Source organism: Callorhinchus milii, unplaced genomic scaffold, assembly GCF_018977255.1.
Source record: "Callorhinchus milii isolate IMCB2004 unplaced genomic scaffold, IMCB_Cmil_1.0 Scaffold23, whole genome shotgun sequence".
NCBI lineage: Eukaryota > Metazoa > Chordata > Chondrichthyes > Chimaeriformes > Callorhinchidae > Callorhinchus > Callorhinchus milii.
In genome coordinates, this window is record NW_024704764.1 from 2549698 (window position 1) to 2566838 (window position 17141).

The 17141-nt window shown below is 51.1% G+C and overlaps 1 protein-coding gene across 1 annotated transcript in view; it reads left to right on the forward strand.

Moving 5' to 3' along the window:
• The window catches only part of lasp1 (LIM and SH3 protein 1), a 44445-nt gene that overhangs the window by 4108 nt on the left and 23196 nt on the right, over positions 1–17141 (forward strand). The window contains exon 2 of the mRNA XM_042343206.1: positions 11484–11578. Within this exon, the coding sequence (XP_042199140.1) occupies positions 11484–11578 (95 nt within the window). The remainder of the gene's footprint in view (positions 1–11483; positions 11579–17141) is intronic.

Genomic DNA, 17141 nt, shown 5'->3' on the forward strand with positions numbered 1-17141 from the left:
GGCGATTGGAATGAATATTTTATGATGTGCGTGTCAGCATTGCAAAGCTGTAATATTGTTGTGTTAAAAGAAAAATGCCAAGGAATGTTTACAGGAATAGATTGTGTCAACAGATTGCTCACCAGGTTCAGTTCCATCTTTTATTAGGAATTTTTTTTTTAGTCCGCCGGTTGGTTGTCAGTGTGACACACATGGAAAGCCTTCACCGTGCTTAAGGATATCCAAACCCAATTTTTTTTTTTTTAGGACGTTGACTTGGCTCACTCGGTAGCTCTCTCGTCGCTTGGCTCAGACGTTTCTGGGTTCGAGCCCCACTTTGGGATGTTCAGCTCACAGTCGAGCCCAGTGCAGTGGGGGAAAGCCCTAACGGCGTGGGGTATAGGATGAGACGTTGAACCAAGCTCCTCGTCTGTGCCCTGTTCGGATATTGATGATGATGATAATAATCCTTGCGTTTGATATAGCTCCTTATCACGCCATTGACATGTCTCAAGGTCGTCACGGAATATTCAATCCACGACTGTTTGTGGGACGCCGTTGTGCGCAATTGTCCGCCGCAGTTGTTTCGCCCACAACACAGACAGTCAATTCACTTCACAATATATTCTGTGGAGCGCTTTGAGACGTCTCGAAGACGTGATAAGGCGTTATATCAAGGATTATTAATACTGTAAATTGAATTGACTGTGGGCGAAACGAGGCAACCCATCGCGCACAGCAGCGACCCACAAACAGTCACGGGTTAAGTGACCAAATTATTATTATTTTTATTTACATTTTTTGGATTTTTAAAAAAAAATCATTGATAAAGATCCCACGCACGGCGCTAGTGGAAAAGAGAAGGAAGATCCTTCCAGTGTGCTGGCCGACAACCATCCAACAACAACAAAATTACATTTGTATAGTGCCTTTCACGTCCCAAGGCCTTGGATCCAGACTCTTCCCCTCGTGGCTTTTTGCCTATATTTTTTTTTAAAACAAAACACACACCAAACTGTGTTTTTTGACAACAGTTATCTGTGAGATGTGATTTCACACGTTTACATTGCTATAAAACGGCAAGTTTTCTTTCTCTCGGAGAAAGATGGGGCGAAACTGCCTTGAGAGGTGTCGTTGGTGGCTTGCCCACTCCCCACTGGACTGAGTAAGTGCCTGTGCCAGCCTCATTCCCAGCCTGCCAGCTAACGTGTCTATTGAAATACGCTCTTCCTGTTTTCTGTGGCCTCTTGCCAACATCGAAACGCAAAGCTTTGATGCCTTGAATGTTAAATGACTGGCGAGCAGTGTTCTCTCCAGGCTCCAAAGTCTTCCCTGACGGAGCTGGTCCCTGCCCTGTCTGATTGACTCTGAATCTCAATGGCACTTTTGCGATGAGATTCAGCCTCTGCTTTTGCTTTGCTCTGCCTTTCCTTCACCCGGGTGAACGCCTCCGGAGTGCTTCACAGAGACTGAGGCTGAAATCTGAGCAGCCTAACCAATGGATGGGAAAGGGAAAGAGAAGTGAACCAAATGTGCGGTCGAAGAGAGAGTTTTTTTTTAAGACGGATCTTGAATGCGGGGGAGAGGGTTTGTGGGGGGGTGGGGGAGGCTGAGAGCTTTTGAAAGAGTTCCCAAACGTGTGGGCAAAGTGGCTGATAGCTCATTTGCCAATGGATTTAGGGGTATGGGGAGGCAGGAGGTATGATGCAGCCCTGAGTTGGCAGAGCGAAGGAGTTGTAGGGGCAGTAGGACCGCAGGAGATGGCTGAGAAGAGGTGGACAATCGTCTTCTGCTCCTCTGCTGATCCCCGATTGTGAATCTTCCCCAAATGGAGATGATCCGATATTTAAGAATCATAATTAATAATCCTTGCATTTGATAGAGGGCTTCATCACGTCGTTGAGATATCTCAAGGCGCTTCACGGGATATACTGTTCGATCCACGACTGTTTTGTGAGACGCCGCTGTGCGCAATTGGCTGCCGCATTTCGCCGACGAAAATATACATCGGTTCGCTTTACGGCATATCCTGTGAAGCGCTTTGAGACGTCTCGAATAAGACGTGATAAGGCGCTGTATCGAACGCCGGTATTATTATTATATACAGAATGGATTGACTGCGTAATTTACGGTCACTCGATCCGCGGCTGTTTGTGGGACACTGCTGTGCTCAACCTCCCACAAAATACACAGTCACTACACTTTACAGCATAACTCTTGGCCCACTTCTTGTGGCCTTTCTGTGGCCTTTCTCTGTGCCCCTCTCCCCAGACTGAACCATTACCGAGGAGAGTTGATTTTCTTTTGAGGATCATCACAGCCGAGTCCCTGCACCCCCAGCGATGGCCACGAGGCGGGTTCCACGAGTGGAAACACCCACTGGCCTGGTTTGCTTTGGCCCCAGTTCTTCCCTCTCACCTCCGCCTGATCCTGACCTGACTCCCAAGCAGAGTTCTCTGTGCATTTCCCCAGTGATGGAGGTAACCCACGGCAGCACTATTTCCTCCATTTGCCTTTCCCTCTCCATGCTCCCCCTCGGTGACGCCATCCGCAGACATGGGGTAAATTTCCACATGTATGCGGATGACACCCAACTCTATCTCTCTGCCTCCACCTGAACTCCAGGACTACTGGTGTCCTGACCGACTGCCTGTCCGACATCAAGTCCTGGATGAGGGCCAACTTTCTCCAACTCAAGGTCAGCAAGACCGAGGCCCTCCGGATTGGCTCGCGCCAGCGCCTCCGCACCTCGGGCACTGGCAGCATCAGCCTCCACGGCTGCACACTCAACCTCACTGAGCCAGTCAGGAACCTGGGTGTCTTGTTTGACCCCGAACTGTTCTTTCTCCCCCACATCCGCACCATGACCGGCACTGCCTACCATCGCCTCCGCAACATTGCCAGACTCCGCCACTGCCTCACCCCTCAGGCTGCCCAAACCCTCACCCACACATTCGTCACCTCAAGGCTCGATTACGCGAAATCCCTCCTCATCGGCCTTCCCAACTCTTCCCGTCACAAACTGCAGATCATCCAAAACTCTGCAGCTCATGTACTCTCGCGCACCAGGCTCCGCGACCCCATCACTCCCACCCTCGCCCGACTCCACCGGCTCCCCATCCCCCAGAGGATCGAGTTCAAGATCACAACATTGTTCACAACAACAACAACAACAACAACAAGATTCCATTTATAGAGCGCCTTTCACGTCGGGAGGACGTCCCAAGGCGCTGTTCCCGGTGGGGGCGAAACTCCCGGCAAGTTTCCTTACTCCGCGCGTCTCGCAGTAATTAGGAACCTGGTTGTTAGTCGATCGGTGGATCGCTTTCCAGGGTTAATAACCCCTCAAAAAGAAGAGGGCTGCCCACATTTCACCCACCAGGTACACAGTCAATCCACTTTGCAGTGTATTCTGTGAAGCGCTTTGAGACGCCTCAACGTCCTGACAAGGCTCTGTGTATGAAATGCAAGGATTATTATTAACAATGGTGTTATTTCTCACTGAATTCAACGACTGTGCGCAGCTCACACCCACTGGGAGCTGCTTTGATAGCTGGCCAACAGAGAGAGAGAGAGAGAGAGAGAGAGAACGGAGACCTAGGTCCCAGTAGCCTGGACTTCATTTAAACCCAGATGCTCCGAGTGAAAGCATTTTAACTCTGTGTTGCCGTCCACCTCGACAAAGCTGCAACAGCGACTGGTGACAACATCTGGAGATTTGGGTCTCAATGGCTGTTGCTTCTGGTGGATATGGAAACGGTGCAGGATGGATTTGGAGATGGTGTCTTTCTCCCTCTTTCTGCACCCCCCCCCCACCCCCCCACCAGCCCCCGCCCCGCCGCCCCCATCCGAATGTATTGAATTCCATCTTGAAATTGCTCGCACTCTTTCTCACCTCCCCCCGCCCGCCCCCCGTTAAAAACCCCACGACACTGTTCGAAAAGGGAGTTTCTCTCCTCTGGTGTCCTGGTTGACAATTAACCCCCCCCCCCCACCCTCACCCCCGATTAAAATCGTCCGCCCGCTTCGCTGCTGTCCGCGTGATGTCGCTGCGCGCAAATCGGCTGTGGCCTTTGCCTCCAAAAGCTGCACGGTCACTACACTTCACAATGAAAGCCCGTGAAGCACTTTTGCGACGGCCCTCAAGGTTTAAATACAAGGATTGTGATTATTATTAATCAACTGAAATCTCATTCGTTCTCTCCGTTGTGTGTGTGTGTGTGCGCGTGTGTAGGTGGCGGGTGGCGGGGGCTTCTGTGGTGTGTGTGTGTGCGTGTGTGCGGGGGGTTCTGTGTGTGTGTGTGTGCGTATGTGGGTGGCGGGTGGTTCTGTGTGTGTGTGTGTGTGTGTGTGTGTGCGTGTGTGCGGGGGGTTCTGTGTGTGTGTGTGTGTGTGCGTGTGGGAGGGGGGTTCTGTGTGGTGTGTGTGTGGGTGGCGGGGGGTTCTGTGTGTGTGTGTGTGTGTGCGTGTGTGTGTGTGTGAGAGCGAGACAGTGATTCCCTCTCCCTGGGCCACATAGACGCGCTGTGTCAATGTTAGTAAAAGTCTTACACCCAGAGGATGTCGGTGATCGATCATCCTATGGCTCTTCCCACGGTCGAGGGGGTGGGGGGGGGGGGGCGTTAACACACGATCGAGCCTTGCTGGAGCACGTAAGGGCTGTGTCTGCCTTTGCCTGCGTGCCTGTCTGTGCGTATGTGTGTCTGTGCCTGTGCCAGGAAATGCTTTCTGCCGTTCAGAGGCTAATTTGTCCCACAATCGTTCCTAGCTGCAGCATTATTTTTTCCCAGCCCAGAAATAAATCATTTACAGCGTGCATCTCGGTCGATATCTCAATAATTCAGCTGCTCTGAGCCGTGTCGTGTCGTGTTGGTGTGTTTCATGTGCGGCAACGGCCCTGGGAGTGGGGTGGGTGGGGGGGGGGGGGGCGGGGAGGGGAGGGGGAGGAGAGGGAGGGAAAGAGATGCGAAGCTGAAGGCAGGAAAATAATGCGCTGTTGTTGTCTGAGAGAAGAACAATTTGTCTGTCTCCGAATAGGAGACTTCCTTATATGGTCTCCTACAATGTAGTTCCGCTCAGTGGAGAGAGAGGGAGAGAGCGGTTGCAAAGGTTTCTCGAAGTGGGGTCGTGTGCGCTGACTTTTACTAATAATAGTGATAATAATCCTTGCATTTGCATTTGATTTTAGTCTGTGATGCACGAGAGAGAGAGAGAGAGAGAGAAAGAGCAGAGAGAGAGAAAGAGAGAGGTGAAAGGCATCCGTGTATGTGTGTGCGTTACTCATTGGGGATGCCGCTTACTGTAGGAATCCAGTGCTCGAGGGTGGATGTGGGCAGCGGAGGCGAGTCCAGCCCTGAGAGCGAGTTCAGATGTTAATCGCGGGAGGCGAGCGTTGGAACGGATTGCGCGCTCACTTCCCCAGAGGGACTCATTCCTGCTCACTTCATTCCGGGAAGAGCCAAGGCTCGGGGACCCCGGAGTGTGCGTTGGGGTAACTGCTGGAGTCTAGGGTTGGTGGGGGGGGTGGTGGTCAGAGGGGTGAAGAGGAGAAGATGACCGAGGGCACAGTGGAAGAGCAGGGCCTCTACGGGCGGGTGAAGGAAGCTGCGTCCCTCGAGTTTAGAGGGTTGAGGGGTGATCCGATTGAGGTGTTTTAAAATAATAATAAAGGGATTCTCTAGTTATAGAGAAACCATTCCCTCTATCGGGTGGGGGCATCCAGAACAAGGGGGGGCATCATCTTAAAATTAGAGCGAGGCCGTTTAGGAGTGAAACCAGAAAGCATTTTTTCACGCAAAGGGCAGTAGAATTCTGAAACTCTCTTCCCCAAAAGGTTGTGGATTATGGCTGGATCCATTTAATTTTTTAAGACCGAGGAGGATTGATTTCTGTTAGGTCAGGATATCGAGGGATAGAGGGCAAAGGCGGGTAATTGGATTTGTGGTACAGATCAGCCATGATCTTATAGCGTGGAGGAACAGGCTCGAGGGGCTGTATGGTTCCCATGTAGTCCATCAATCCCCTTTGCTGGACCACACTGGGTCGGTGCCTAACCCTGTCCTGGAGATCAAAGGGCAAATCATTCACTGACCTGGTCCCGTGCCTTTGGCTCATCAAATTTGCCAAACCCTTAAGGGCGGATTCTCTACACACGGTTCGTCCTGTAGCGTGTTGGTCTGCGCGCTCGTCTCCCAAGCGAGAGGACCCAGGTTTGATTCCCGGACAGGGCGAAACCTTGGGCCGAGCTTCCCGACCCCACACGCTTGTGTTTACCCTGCAGTAAGTAGGACCGACCCCAGCCGTTAATTGGTTGATGGATTGCTCTCCTCGGGTAATAACCCATTTAAAAAAAAATCGGTCACCCCTTTCCACGACGGTTTGCGGGACGCTGCTGTGCGCAATCGGCTGCCGCGTTTCGCCCACAAAAGCGTACAGTCGATTCACTTCGCAGCGTATCCTGTGAAGGGCTTCGAGACGTCTCGAAGATGTGACGACAAATGCAAGGATTGTTATTATCCCCTTGAAACCAACGGTGAATGTGGGAACTGAGGCCTGTCCCCACCCCGTGGGCTCGTCTGAGCTCTTGTGTGATGACTTTAATTCAGAATATATCCCGATTAAACGTTAAAACGGTGGACCACATTAATAATAATCCTTGCGTTTGATATAGCACCTTATCACGTCTTTGAGACGTCTCAAAGCGCTTCACAAAATATACTAACAAGTGAATTGACTGTATGTGTTGCGAGCGGAAGGTGGTTAAGCTCCCACAGGGCTTCCCAGAGCTGAGCAGCGAGCTCCTCTCCCACCGTCCTGGCCAGCAATCTTCCAGATAAAATCGTTCATTCGTCCCGCAGCTGTTGGTGAGACATTGCTGCGTACGATTTATCTACTTTCACGCCATCCTTTGCGCTGGATCCTGTGAATTCCTTCTAGACGTTTCAGTGATGCGAAAGGCGCTGCATCAAATGCAAGGATTAACGTTGTTGTCATTGTTACCAAACTCCAGTCTCGGTGAATGTATTCGTTTATGATTCAATATTAATCCTCGCAGATCCTTGACATGGGGCTGTCGTGTACGTGTGTGTGTGCGTCTGCGCCCGTTTGGTGGGGGTGGGGGGTTGTTTGAGGGGCGATTGAGAAGGCGCGTCGCATCCTAGCATGGTACGGGGGTGGTGGGGGAAGGGAGGGAGTTTGGATTTGCTCTAAAAGTTAGATTTCTTTCCTTCCTTCAGTTTAATGTGGTGGGGTTCGCTGTGCCGGTGCGACCACACACACATTCCAGCTCCTTTCCTTGTCTCTCGTTCACGAGCTGAAACCTGTTTGGCAGTCCCTCTGGCGTCTGGGAACGTAAATTCCCGGTGCGCGGTTTGCCACATTGTCCAATTCAGTTGGTGTTAGTCTGGCGCGTTATTGACACTCCTGCCTCTGAGTCAGAAGATTGTGGGTTCAAGCCCCACATCGGGACTCGGAGTCACATCGTTGCGCTCCACAAATGGCAATGGAGTGAGCCGACAATTTCATTTGGGTGGGGGGGGTGGGGTGGGGGCGGGGGATTGTTGGCCAGCACACCGAGAGAGAGAGAGAGAGAGAGAGAGGCCCTGTCTGCCTATTCAGGTGGACGTTAGGGAGTTTGTCTCTCCCGGTGTCCAGGCCAACAGTTCCCCCCCCCCCCCCCAAGAAATTGGTCGCTCAACAATATACACAGTCACTACACTTTCCACAATATTTCTATGTTTCGTTTCAAATCAATGGGGTCACTTTGAATTAACCGAAACTCCCTGATCCTGGGGGAGGAAGGGAAGGGAAGGGGGTGGGGGGGAAGTCTAAGGATATATAACACATAAGTGGTTCAGACGTCTCGAAGACGCGATAAGGCCCTATAACAAATGCAAGGATTATTATTATTTTTTTTAAAAAACGTTCAGACGATGGGAAATACAGGTTTGCAGGGTTTCTGAGAAGGGAAACTTAGATGACATTGTAATCAACTGCTGCAAACTAAGACAGGAAATTCCCTTTCTGCAGGCATGTGCACGAAATGGCCTGTCAAACGATGTAGNTTTTTTTCAGGGAGGGAGGGAGAGAGGGAACGCAAGCCTTTCCTGGCCTGTGAGGATGTTATCTGAGGAATGCCATTTGTCAGGGTTGAATAATGTTGGAATGAAACTCTGGAATTCCTTTTTTTTTTGCTTAATTGCCTTTGTGGGGCCCAGTCGAGAGCTTGTGATTTTTGCTGAGCCGAGTCTGTGGCCGTTCACCTTGTTCTATCCCATGTTTGGACTTTATTTCCCGTGGCTCAATGGTTAGACCGCTCGCCTCGCAAGCAAGAGGAACTGGGTGCGATTCCCGGGCAGGGCATGCTTCCTTATTCCACACGCCTCTGTTTTATCTCGCAGTTAGTAAGAACCTGGTTGTTAGTCGATTGGCAGATCACTTTCCGGGGCTAATAATCAACAAATTTAGTCACTCAAGCCACAACTATTTGTGGGACGCTGCTGTGCGCAGTTATCTGCCAAGTTTCGCCCACAATATACACAGTCAATCCACTTTACATTAGATTCTGTGAAGTGTTGCGAGACGTGTCAATGATGTGATAAGGCGGTCAATCAAATGCAAGGATTATTATTATTTAAACCCTTGAAGCGCTTTGAGATGTCGTCCCAAATGCGAAAGGCTCAGTGACAAATTTGATGTTTTTTTATTATTAGAATTTTTTTTCACAGAAGGGAATTTCTCTTTCCCGGTGTCCTGGCCAACAATCCCACAGAGAGAGAAAAAAACATTACTTGTTCACTTCAAGGCTGTTTGCGAGATGTTGCTCCGTGCAAATTGGCTGCTGTGTTTGTCCGCAAAAACACACAGTCACTGCACTTTACAGTAAACCTCTGTGAAGCACTTTGAGACGTCCCCATAACTGCTAAGACTGTGTACCAAATGCAAGGATTACGTCGATTCTTTATGACAATTCTTGCATTTGATATCAGCTGCGGTGTTAAAAATGGCACAAAACGCTTCGCAGAACTTTTCCCGCAAAAGTGTAGTGACTGTGTATTTTGTAGGCACAGGAATGCAGCAGCCAATTTGTTCTGCAAAAACAGTCTCGGAAGTAAGTGAGCAGTTTTATTTGGGGGTGGGGGGTGGGATTGTCGGCCAGGACAGGGCCAAGAGAATCAAATTGGGTTCCCGCTCAGTGAAACACTTTGAGACGTTCTCCCTGTGTGAAAGGTGCTGTTGATTAAGTGTGAGTTTAATGTCCGCCCGGTTAGGATGGTGCTTCTGACCAAGTGGCGGCTCCTTCCCCCGTCCCCACCTCGAGCCTTGTGCACAACGCCGGTCTGGACTGTGAGATCCATCCGGGTTTTCTGCCGATCTGCGGCCCAGACTGGCTGCCGGGAGAGAGAGCTCGGAGCGTGTGTGTCTGTCTCTCTCTGTCTGTCTGTCTGTCGTGGGATTTTCCCGGCGCTAAGCACCGTTGCCAAAACCACAGAGGAAGAGGAATATTATGCCTTTTATTTATGGAGAGGCTGGAGGGGGTGGTGGGGGGGGGGGGGGAAGGAGGCGGGAGGGGGAGGGAATTACTTTGAAAAGTCTCCGATGCACAACATTGCAGAGAACCAAACTAATCTGCGTGTCACCTCCCCCGCCAGGCAACTCGTATTAATCAATTGTCACCTTGTTGTGTTGGCAGGAGGTTTCCTCTGGCTTTGGCAAGGGCGAGAGGCTGTGTCGCTGGGGATGTGGGGGTCTGGGCGTCCGGTGTTCCTGGGTGGGGGCGAACTTGACTCGCCCGCATTCCTCAGGGAAGCTCTGCTCCTGGAGATCTTATCAGAAGAGCTGGGAATCGGGCATCTCGACTCCTCGGATTCTAGTAATCCTTAAACAACGGCAGCTCGTGTTTGTGTAGGGCCCTCACGCCTCGGCGCACTTTGCTTTTCTAACGCCCTCCTCTCTAATCCTTCGCCCCCATCCCCTGAGCTTCGCCGTCAATTCCCAGAGCCCGAGTGACGCAGCCACTCGTCCTTCTGGGGCTGCGGTCACTTTGTCTCTCTTTGGTCCCGAGCAACAGCCCAGGCTTCAGAGAGTTAAGAGGACGAGTGAGAATGGGGAGGAGGGAGAGGGTGGGGGGGGGGGGGAGAGAGAGCTTTTGCTCCCCTTCTCCCTTGCCCGGGGTGTACACTCACTCCTGTCTACGAGTACATGAACACTTCCGCCCTTCACTCACCGACTCCCAGCTTTGCTGAGTCCCCGGTCCACCCCTCCGTCACCTCCTCCTCTGGACTACTCAAACGCCCTGTTCCCTCCCTGCAATATGCCCTACACTGCCTCCGCTCGACGAGCCTTTGCTTTCAGGTCGAGCTTGGAGATCTTCCTTTTCGACCGTGTCTGGTGTGGTCACCTCCTCGGCGGCCACCTTGCTCTGTATCAGGCTCCGCCACTGTTCAGCGCTCCGAGGCACCCGTCTGGCGCAAAGGGCGCTATACAAACGCAACATCACATCGGCCCCGCTCCCAGTCTGCCTTGTGTTTAATTACAGCCCTTCTGTTTCTCAAGTCAATCCGCTCTATGGCACTCTTCTCTATTTAACTCCCGATGGGTCGGCCCTGGCTCTCAGTTCTGGTTGAACGCCTGAGTTTTGAGTTGGTTTGTTTTATAAAAGCCAAAAAAACAACCTCACAATTACCCTTTTTACAGTCTCGGAGCCGCAGGTTTTCTGCTGCGCGAAAGTTTCACCCGGTTGCCGTTTTTCCTGGGTTGTTTTTTTTTCCCCCCCCCAAAAAAAATCCCCAAGTTCTCCATCTCCACTCCCAAAGGCAGAACTGTGACGGGTCAGGGTTTAGTTTCTGTTTTGCCCCTTCCCCTTCTGCCCCTTCCCCCACTTTCTAGCCCACAGGTGGTGAATATCTGGTCTGAATCCTGATTCAGTTGCTCACACTCTGAGACGGAAGATTTTTGTTAGGTCAGGGCATCAAGGGATGTGATGTAATACCCTGCGTGAAGAGCGCTATATAAATGCAAGTTGTTGTTGTTGAATGGCCTCTTCCTGTTCCATGTTCCTATATTCAAGCCCCAAGTTGGGACTTTGAGCTCACAGTCCAGGATGACACTCCAGTGCAGTGCTGAGGGGGGAGAGAGAGCACCGTGTTGTCGAGATGTAAATCGAGGTCTTGTTCAGGTGGACGTTAAAAGAATCTGTTAGAATCTGAAGACGTCCCAACGCCATGATACGGGGGTTATATCAATTGCAGGGATTATTATTATTATTATTATCATTATTATCCCGCGGCATATACGATCCACGTGGAGGGGGGGCGTATGTATGGGGAACTGTTCCACAAACAGTCGTGGGTTGAGTGACCAAATCGTTATGTTTTATTTCGAAGGGATTGTTACCCCCGGACAATCGAGTGCCCTAACTGCTAAGCTATAGGAGTCGACTGGACTGTGATGATAAAATCCGTGTCTTAACTTTTCTCCCTCTTGTCTTTCTTTTTGTCTTCCAGTTCTGGCACAAGGCATGCTTCCACTGCGAAGTCTGCAAGATGACTTTAAACATGAAGAATTACAAAGGTTACGATAAGAAGCCCTACTGCAACTCGTACGTACCTCCACTCTAACCCCCTCCCTACACCCCCTCCGTGGTATTCAGTGAGGGGTTCATAACTAATGTGATACATGGGTGGGTGTGTGTGTGTCTCTCTCTCTCTCTCTCTCTCTTCTCTCTCTCTCGAAGGCGTGTGTATTCCAGAAACTGCCCATTTCACCCTTAAACACACGTCCTCTTGTTCTACGCACTGGACTGTCAGAAAGTATTCAGGGTTTTTGGTCGGTGAGTGTCTTGACATCGCCGGAAACCCACATCGTGTTTATCGGTCCCTAAAGTAGACAGATAGTTCCGCAAATGTACATCACCTACACGTGCAAATATCCCTGCGTCTGGGATGGAATGCGCGCACTCTCTCTTTTTCTCCCTGGAGGGAAAGCACAGGCGCTATAGAAATTTGTCTTGTAATAATATCGATGCTGACGAAAGGCACATTTTTCTACTAAACTGCAGCCACAGGACAGAGGCAAAGCAATCAACAACAACAACAACAACAACAAAGGGTTAGGGTCAGGAGGATGTCCCAAGGTGCTGGACAGACAGAGTTATAGAGTCGACCAGGAATTTGGCATCAACGTGGAGAAATCACAGGTCATATTCACCCCACAAGTGCATTATGTGGAGGCCTGTAGCTCAGTGGTTAGAGCGCTCTCCTCTCAAACGAGAGACCTGGGTTTGATTCCCGGCCGGGCGAAACCTTGGGAAAGTTTCCTTACTCCACACGCCTGATAGTAATCCCTCAAGAAAACAATTACAATAATAAATTGGTCATTTCAATCCACGACTGTTTGTGGGACACTGCTGTGCCTTACTGGCTGCCCTGTTTCTCCCACGAATAAACAGTCAATTCCCTTTACGGTCTGTTTTGTGAAGCGCTTTGAGACGTACAGAAGTCGTGAGAAGCGCCGTATCAAATGCGAGGATTATTATTATATATTTATTATGCATTAACCCTTTGAAAAGTAACATGAGTTGAGCAAAGCAAACGTGAACATCGGAATCCCTCTTTCTAGGTAAATCTAGGAGAACGTGTGCGTTTTAGGGGGTGGGGGGGGGGGGGGCGTGTGGTAACTGCTGGAGTTTAACCAGTTAAAGCCGTACAGTTTGCCCAGTGAGAGCTCCGCGTGGTGAGGTTCCTGCTGCTCGTCCAGCTGGCTGGCGAGTGATGTCTGAGTTTATCTTCACCGCCTGCGAGACCCCTTTAGTACCGGGATGTCTGGCTTTGGAGACCGAGCCTTTTGAGGCTCGCCACGGCTTGCGTTGTCCCGTCAGGAGCCCCGCGTGTGGGCAGCGAGGCTCTCATTGGCATCTTGCCTCTGGCAGTGATTCGAATCGACCTGCGTGTAATTGTGCTTAACAATAAGAGACCCAGAGGCATTGTTAACGGCAGGAGTGGTCACCGAGGCCTTGACCTCAGCGGAGGCGTTAGCAGTCACTTATTTCCTGATCTGGTTCCCAAGACAACACTTCCTCTGTTAGCCAGCAATTGTGTGCCCGGCCTCGCCCTCGTCCCCTCCGCCCAGTCCGTCGCTGGGCGCAGCTGAGATCCACCGATCGACTAATAACCGGGTTAACTAGAGAGAGAGAGAGAGAGAGAGAGAGAGATAGAGGGCTTAAAGGGGTTTGGGGATAGGACAGAGCAGTGGGTTGGTGGAGGCTCAACAACAATTTACGTTAATATAGCGCCCTCCATGCAGGGTAGCTTCACGGTGGCAAAGTCCGCCAATGACTGGATGGGCTGAGTGACTCGTTTGCGTGTCAGTGTCTGATTCTCTGACCGACGGAGGCTCAGTAAAACCTGTTATCTTGCTTCCTGTTGCCTGCTTTGCAATGGTGACTCGCCTGAATGGTTCTCAATCTGCTCCGAAACCCAAGCTCAGGGTGGGGCGATCCGAAGAAAGGCCATTGAAGTTGACCTGATCTCAATCCCCCCATTTGTAAGCGGTTCATTTTCCACTGGGGGTGGGGGAACGAGGGGGGTGTGGGGGGACTGTTAAATATAGCTTGTTACATTGACGTAAGGTTCTCTCAGTTCTACTTTCAGACTATATAGATTTTGACCCATCCCCCTCCTCTCCCCCAGTAATAATAATTAATAAAATTAATCATAATAATCCTCGCATTTGTTATAGCCCCTTTCAACGTCGGGCAGGGATGTCCAAGTGCTTCACAGGATTAAAGTGTAGTGACTGTAGGCGAACACCGTAGGCGATGCGCACTCAACAAAGTGCCCACAAGTTGCGATGAAGTGAGTGACCATTTTATTGAGGGGGTGTGTGTGTGTGTGTGGTTAGGGTTAGGCTACAGCTCACCCAGCGCTGTGCTGGAAAGTCGGCCTGGATTGTGAGCTCAAAGTCCTGATGCGCTGTGATATCCATATCTTTATCGCTGGCTAATTATCTCTGCTCGATATCCTGGCAGTCCTGATCATAATCTCGGAGGCCTGAATGAGCACACAGTGCCATTATTCACTTAGTAGCTTTGCGGATGATTCCTGGATGTCAGCACCGAGTACCTGCTGATAACAAAATATAATTTTATTCAGATTTTATTCCAGCCGTGACTTAAATCCTCCGCAACAAAGCGCGAGCCGCTCGCATCAAGTCATTTCAGCGCCAGTAATTCCCTTATCTCTCTCCCTCTCTTATCTCTCGTGCGATATGAGCTGTGTGCCGTGTTTGGTTTGGTTTGCAGCCTGCGTGCTTTCGGGCTGCGGGTTTCCAGTCGCACTCGAGTGTCGTAATCTCGCGTGTCGGCGCAGGTGCACAGCCGGGAACTAATTGAGGTGTTCCGATGACCTCTGGAACTGCCGCGTGGCTACGCGTAGACAGTAAATCATTCCGAGCGTCCAGATTAGATTGAAAGCGCACCATCGCTCTCCTGGTTACCTCGCCTCCTCCTGCTTCCCTTTGCGGTGGGTTGTCCTGTGTGAGCTGGGTCCTGGTTGATCTATATTGACCACCCCCACCCCCCCCCCCCCCACCACACTGAGATCAGCTGATCGAGAGTTTTACTCGTGACTAAGTGGGTCTGACTGCAATCCGAGAGTCGACCGGTGACCGATTTATACTTTGATTCATAAACTCCCGACTCAGCCGCCGTTGGTGATTATTATTACTAACAACATTAGTAATCCTTGCATTTGATTTATGACCTCTCAAAGCGCTTCACAGAATACGCCGTGAAGTGAATCGACTGTATATATTGTGGGCGAAACGTGCGCCCATCAGCGTCCCACAAACCGTCGTGGATTGAGTGATCAGTACCCTGAACCACCGGGTTCCTACGTACTGATGGGTTAACGGAGAGGTGTGGCTTTAGCAATCCTGCTCTCAGAAAGCGAGCTGTAGCCTCGTTCGCCTCAGAGCCAGAGGTTTTCCGTCGCCCTTGTTGAGGAAGTGACAGCATCGCGATTGAGATGCTGTGGCTTGGGCTGAGCCCCACTGTCAGCCAAGCTCGGGGCCTGGGGGCAGGGAACCACAAACCAGGTGTCGACGCTGAGCTGTACATAGAGGTGCAGTCAGCACTTGGCACAGGAAACCAGCCCTCGCCCTCTCGGGAGGGTGGATTTAACTCGGCCGTCCAGTGTCCTGGTTGCTAAATGAATCACTCGTTGGCGACAATTCATCTTACCCCCCCCCAGCGCCGCATTGAGCGGATTGATTTCAAGGTCCTCATTCGTATATTTAAACCCCTTCACGTCCCTGGGCCATTTAGGAGCGGAATCAGGAGGCAGTAATGGAAATCTGGAATTCTCTCCCCCCCCCCCCCCCCCCCCAAAAGGCTGTGGATGCTACATTTATTCACACCTTCAAGACTGAGGTAGTTAGATATTTGCTACATCACGGTATTAAGGGATATGAGGCAAGGGTGGATGACTGGAGTTGAGGTACAGATCAGCGATGGTCTTATAGAATGGCGGAACAGGCTCGAGAGGCTGAATGGCCAACTCCTGTTCCTATGTTTCTATCTGAGCTTGACAATTCCCCCCCACCCCATTCCCCCCCTCCCCCCCCCCCCCCCCCACCCCCCTGGGCTTTTCCGGAGCACAGGGTGGGATTTGATCGTCTGTTTCCCAGGCTTTTCCAAGCTCTGCTGCTTAATGTCTGGAGCCATAATTACGGTGTAAATGGCCGGAAAAGCGCCTTTTCCCCCTGGGGCGGGAGCTGGGAATTGTTTGGTTTACTCTGGCTTCTGTATCTCGGAGCTGCCGGGGTTCCACGCCAGCCTGTGTTATTCCCAGCTTGAAAACAGGAAGTGTTTCATTCGGCTTTCACACAGGCATCTTATCTTCCCCTCGTTGTTTATTCGTTCGTTCCTTTTCTTATGTTCTTGAGGGAGGAGGTTCCCTCCTTCCCTTCCCCATTAGAGATCATTTCTCGAAACGTACTTCTTCCGGTAGTACTTTCGGTTATTTGCCCCCCTCCCCCCCCCCCCCCCACTCACCCACTCCTCTCCCACCCCCATCCCTGTTGTATCAAACCCCTCTGTAGATTGGTGTATTGTGTTTAAACGCTGCTTTTGTTAAAGGATACAGCGCCTTCTGTATCTATGGGGTGGGGGTGGGATGTACTCTGGGGTTCCCAAGCCTTGGCTCTTGTCAACCTGCGCCTAATACTCTCCGGAATTGGGTAACCAGGGTGCATCCCTCCAGGGAGAGAGAGAGAGAGAGAGAGAGAGAGCGCATTCCATTCCAACAGTCTATCGCTGGAGTTTCCATGTGTAGGTGGGATGCATGCAATTCTCAGCTTAGTTTGGAGACTGTTAAGGTGATGGGTTTCCACACGTGTCAGACACCCGGCAGAGCAAAAGTCTCTTTGAGGACGGCTCGAGGGGTTTCACAAGGTTTACTGGATGGAGAGTGTAGTGACCGTGTGTTTTATAGGCAAATCGGTCTGTGGGCTGGGAATTTCTCTGTGCCTCGAAAACAGAACGCAGCAGCCTGTACCACATCATCAACGCAACATCTTGCATTTATACAGCGCCCTTCACACAGGGCAGTGTCCAGGGAGCATTTGACAGTGGCGGAGTCTGACCCCCAGTCAGGGGGAGAGGGAGGGGGGGAGGTGACCGTAAGCACGATCGAAAAGGAAGGTCTTTAGGCGGGATTTAAAAGTGGGGAGGAGGGGGGTGGGGTGGGGGGGGTAAGGCGGAGGGATTGAGGGAGAGAGTTCCAGAGTTTTGAGGCTAAATGTCTTAACAACAACAACAACAACAACAAGATTCCATTTATTGAGCGCCTTTCACGTCGGGAGGACGTCCCATAGTAACGTAGTCTGATCGATTCCAGAATGGGCCTCGAGTCCGGTTCCAAACCAACTTTACGTGGCGAAGGTCTCAACGTACTGAGGAGCTGTTCTTTGCATGTCGTGCGTGTGCGTGCGTGTGTGTGCGTGGTGCGCTAGTGTGGGCATGTGCGTGTGGAAATACTGTATCTTGCTCTTTACTTCCTGAGTGGCTTGCTTAGTTTGGTGACCGAGAGATTAAAATACATCAACGTCTACCAAAAGTGGCCTTGCTCTTGCAATTGCCAGTGTGCACACAGACAGATACCCTC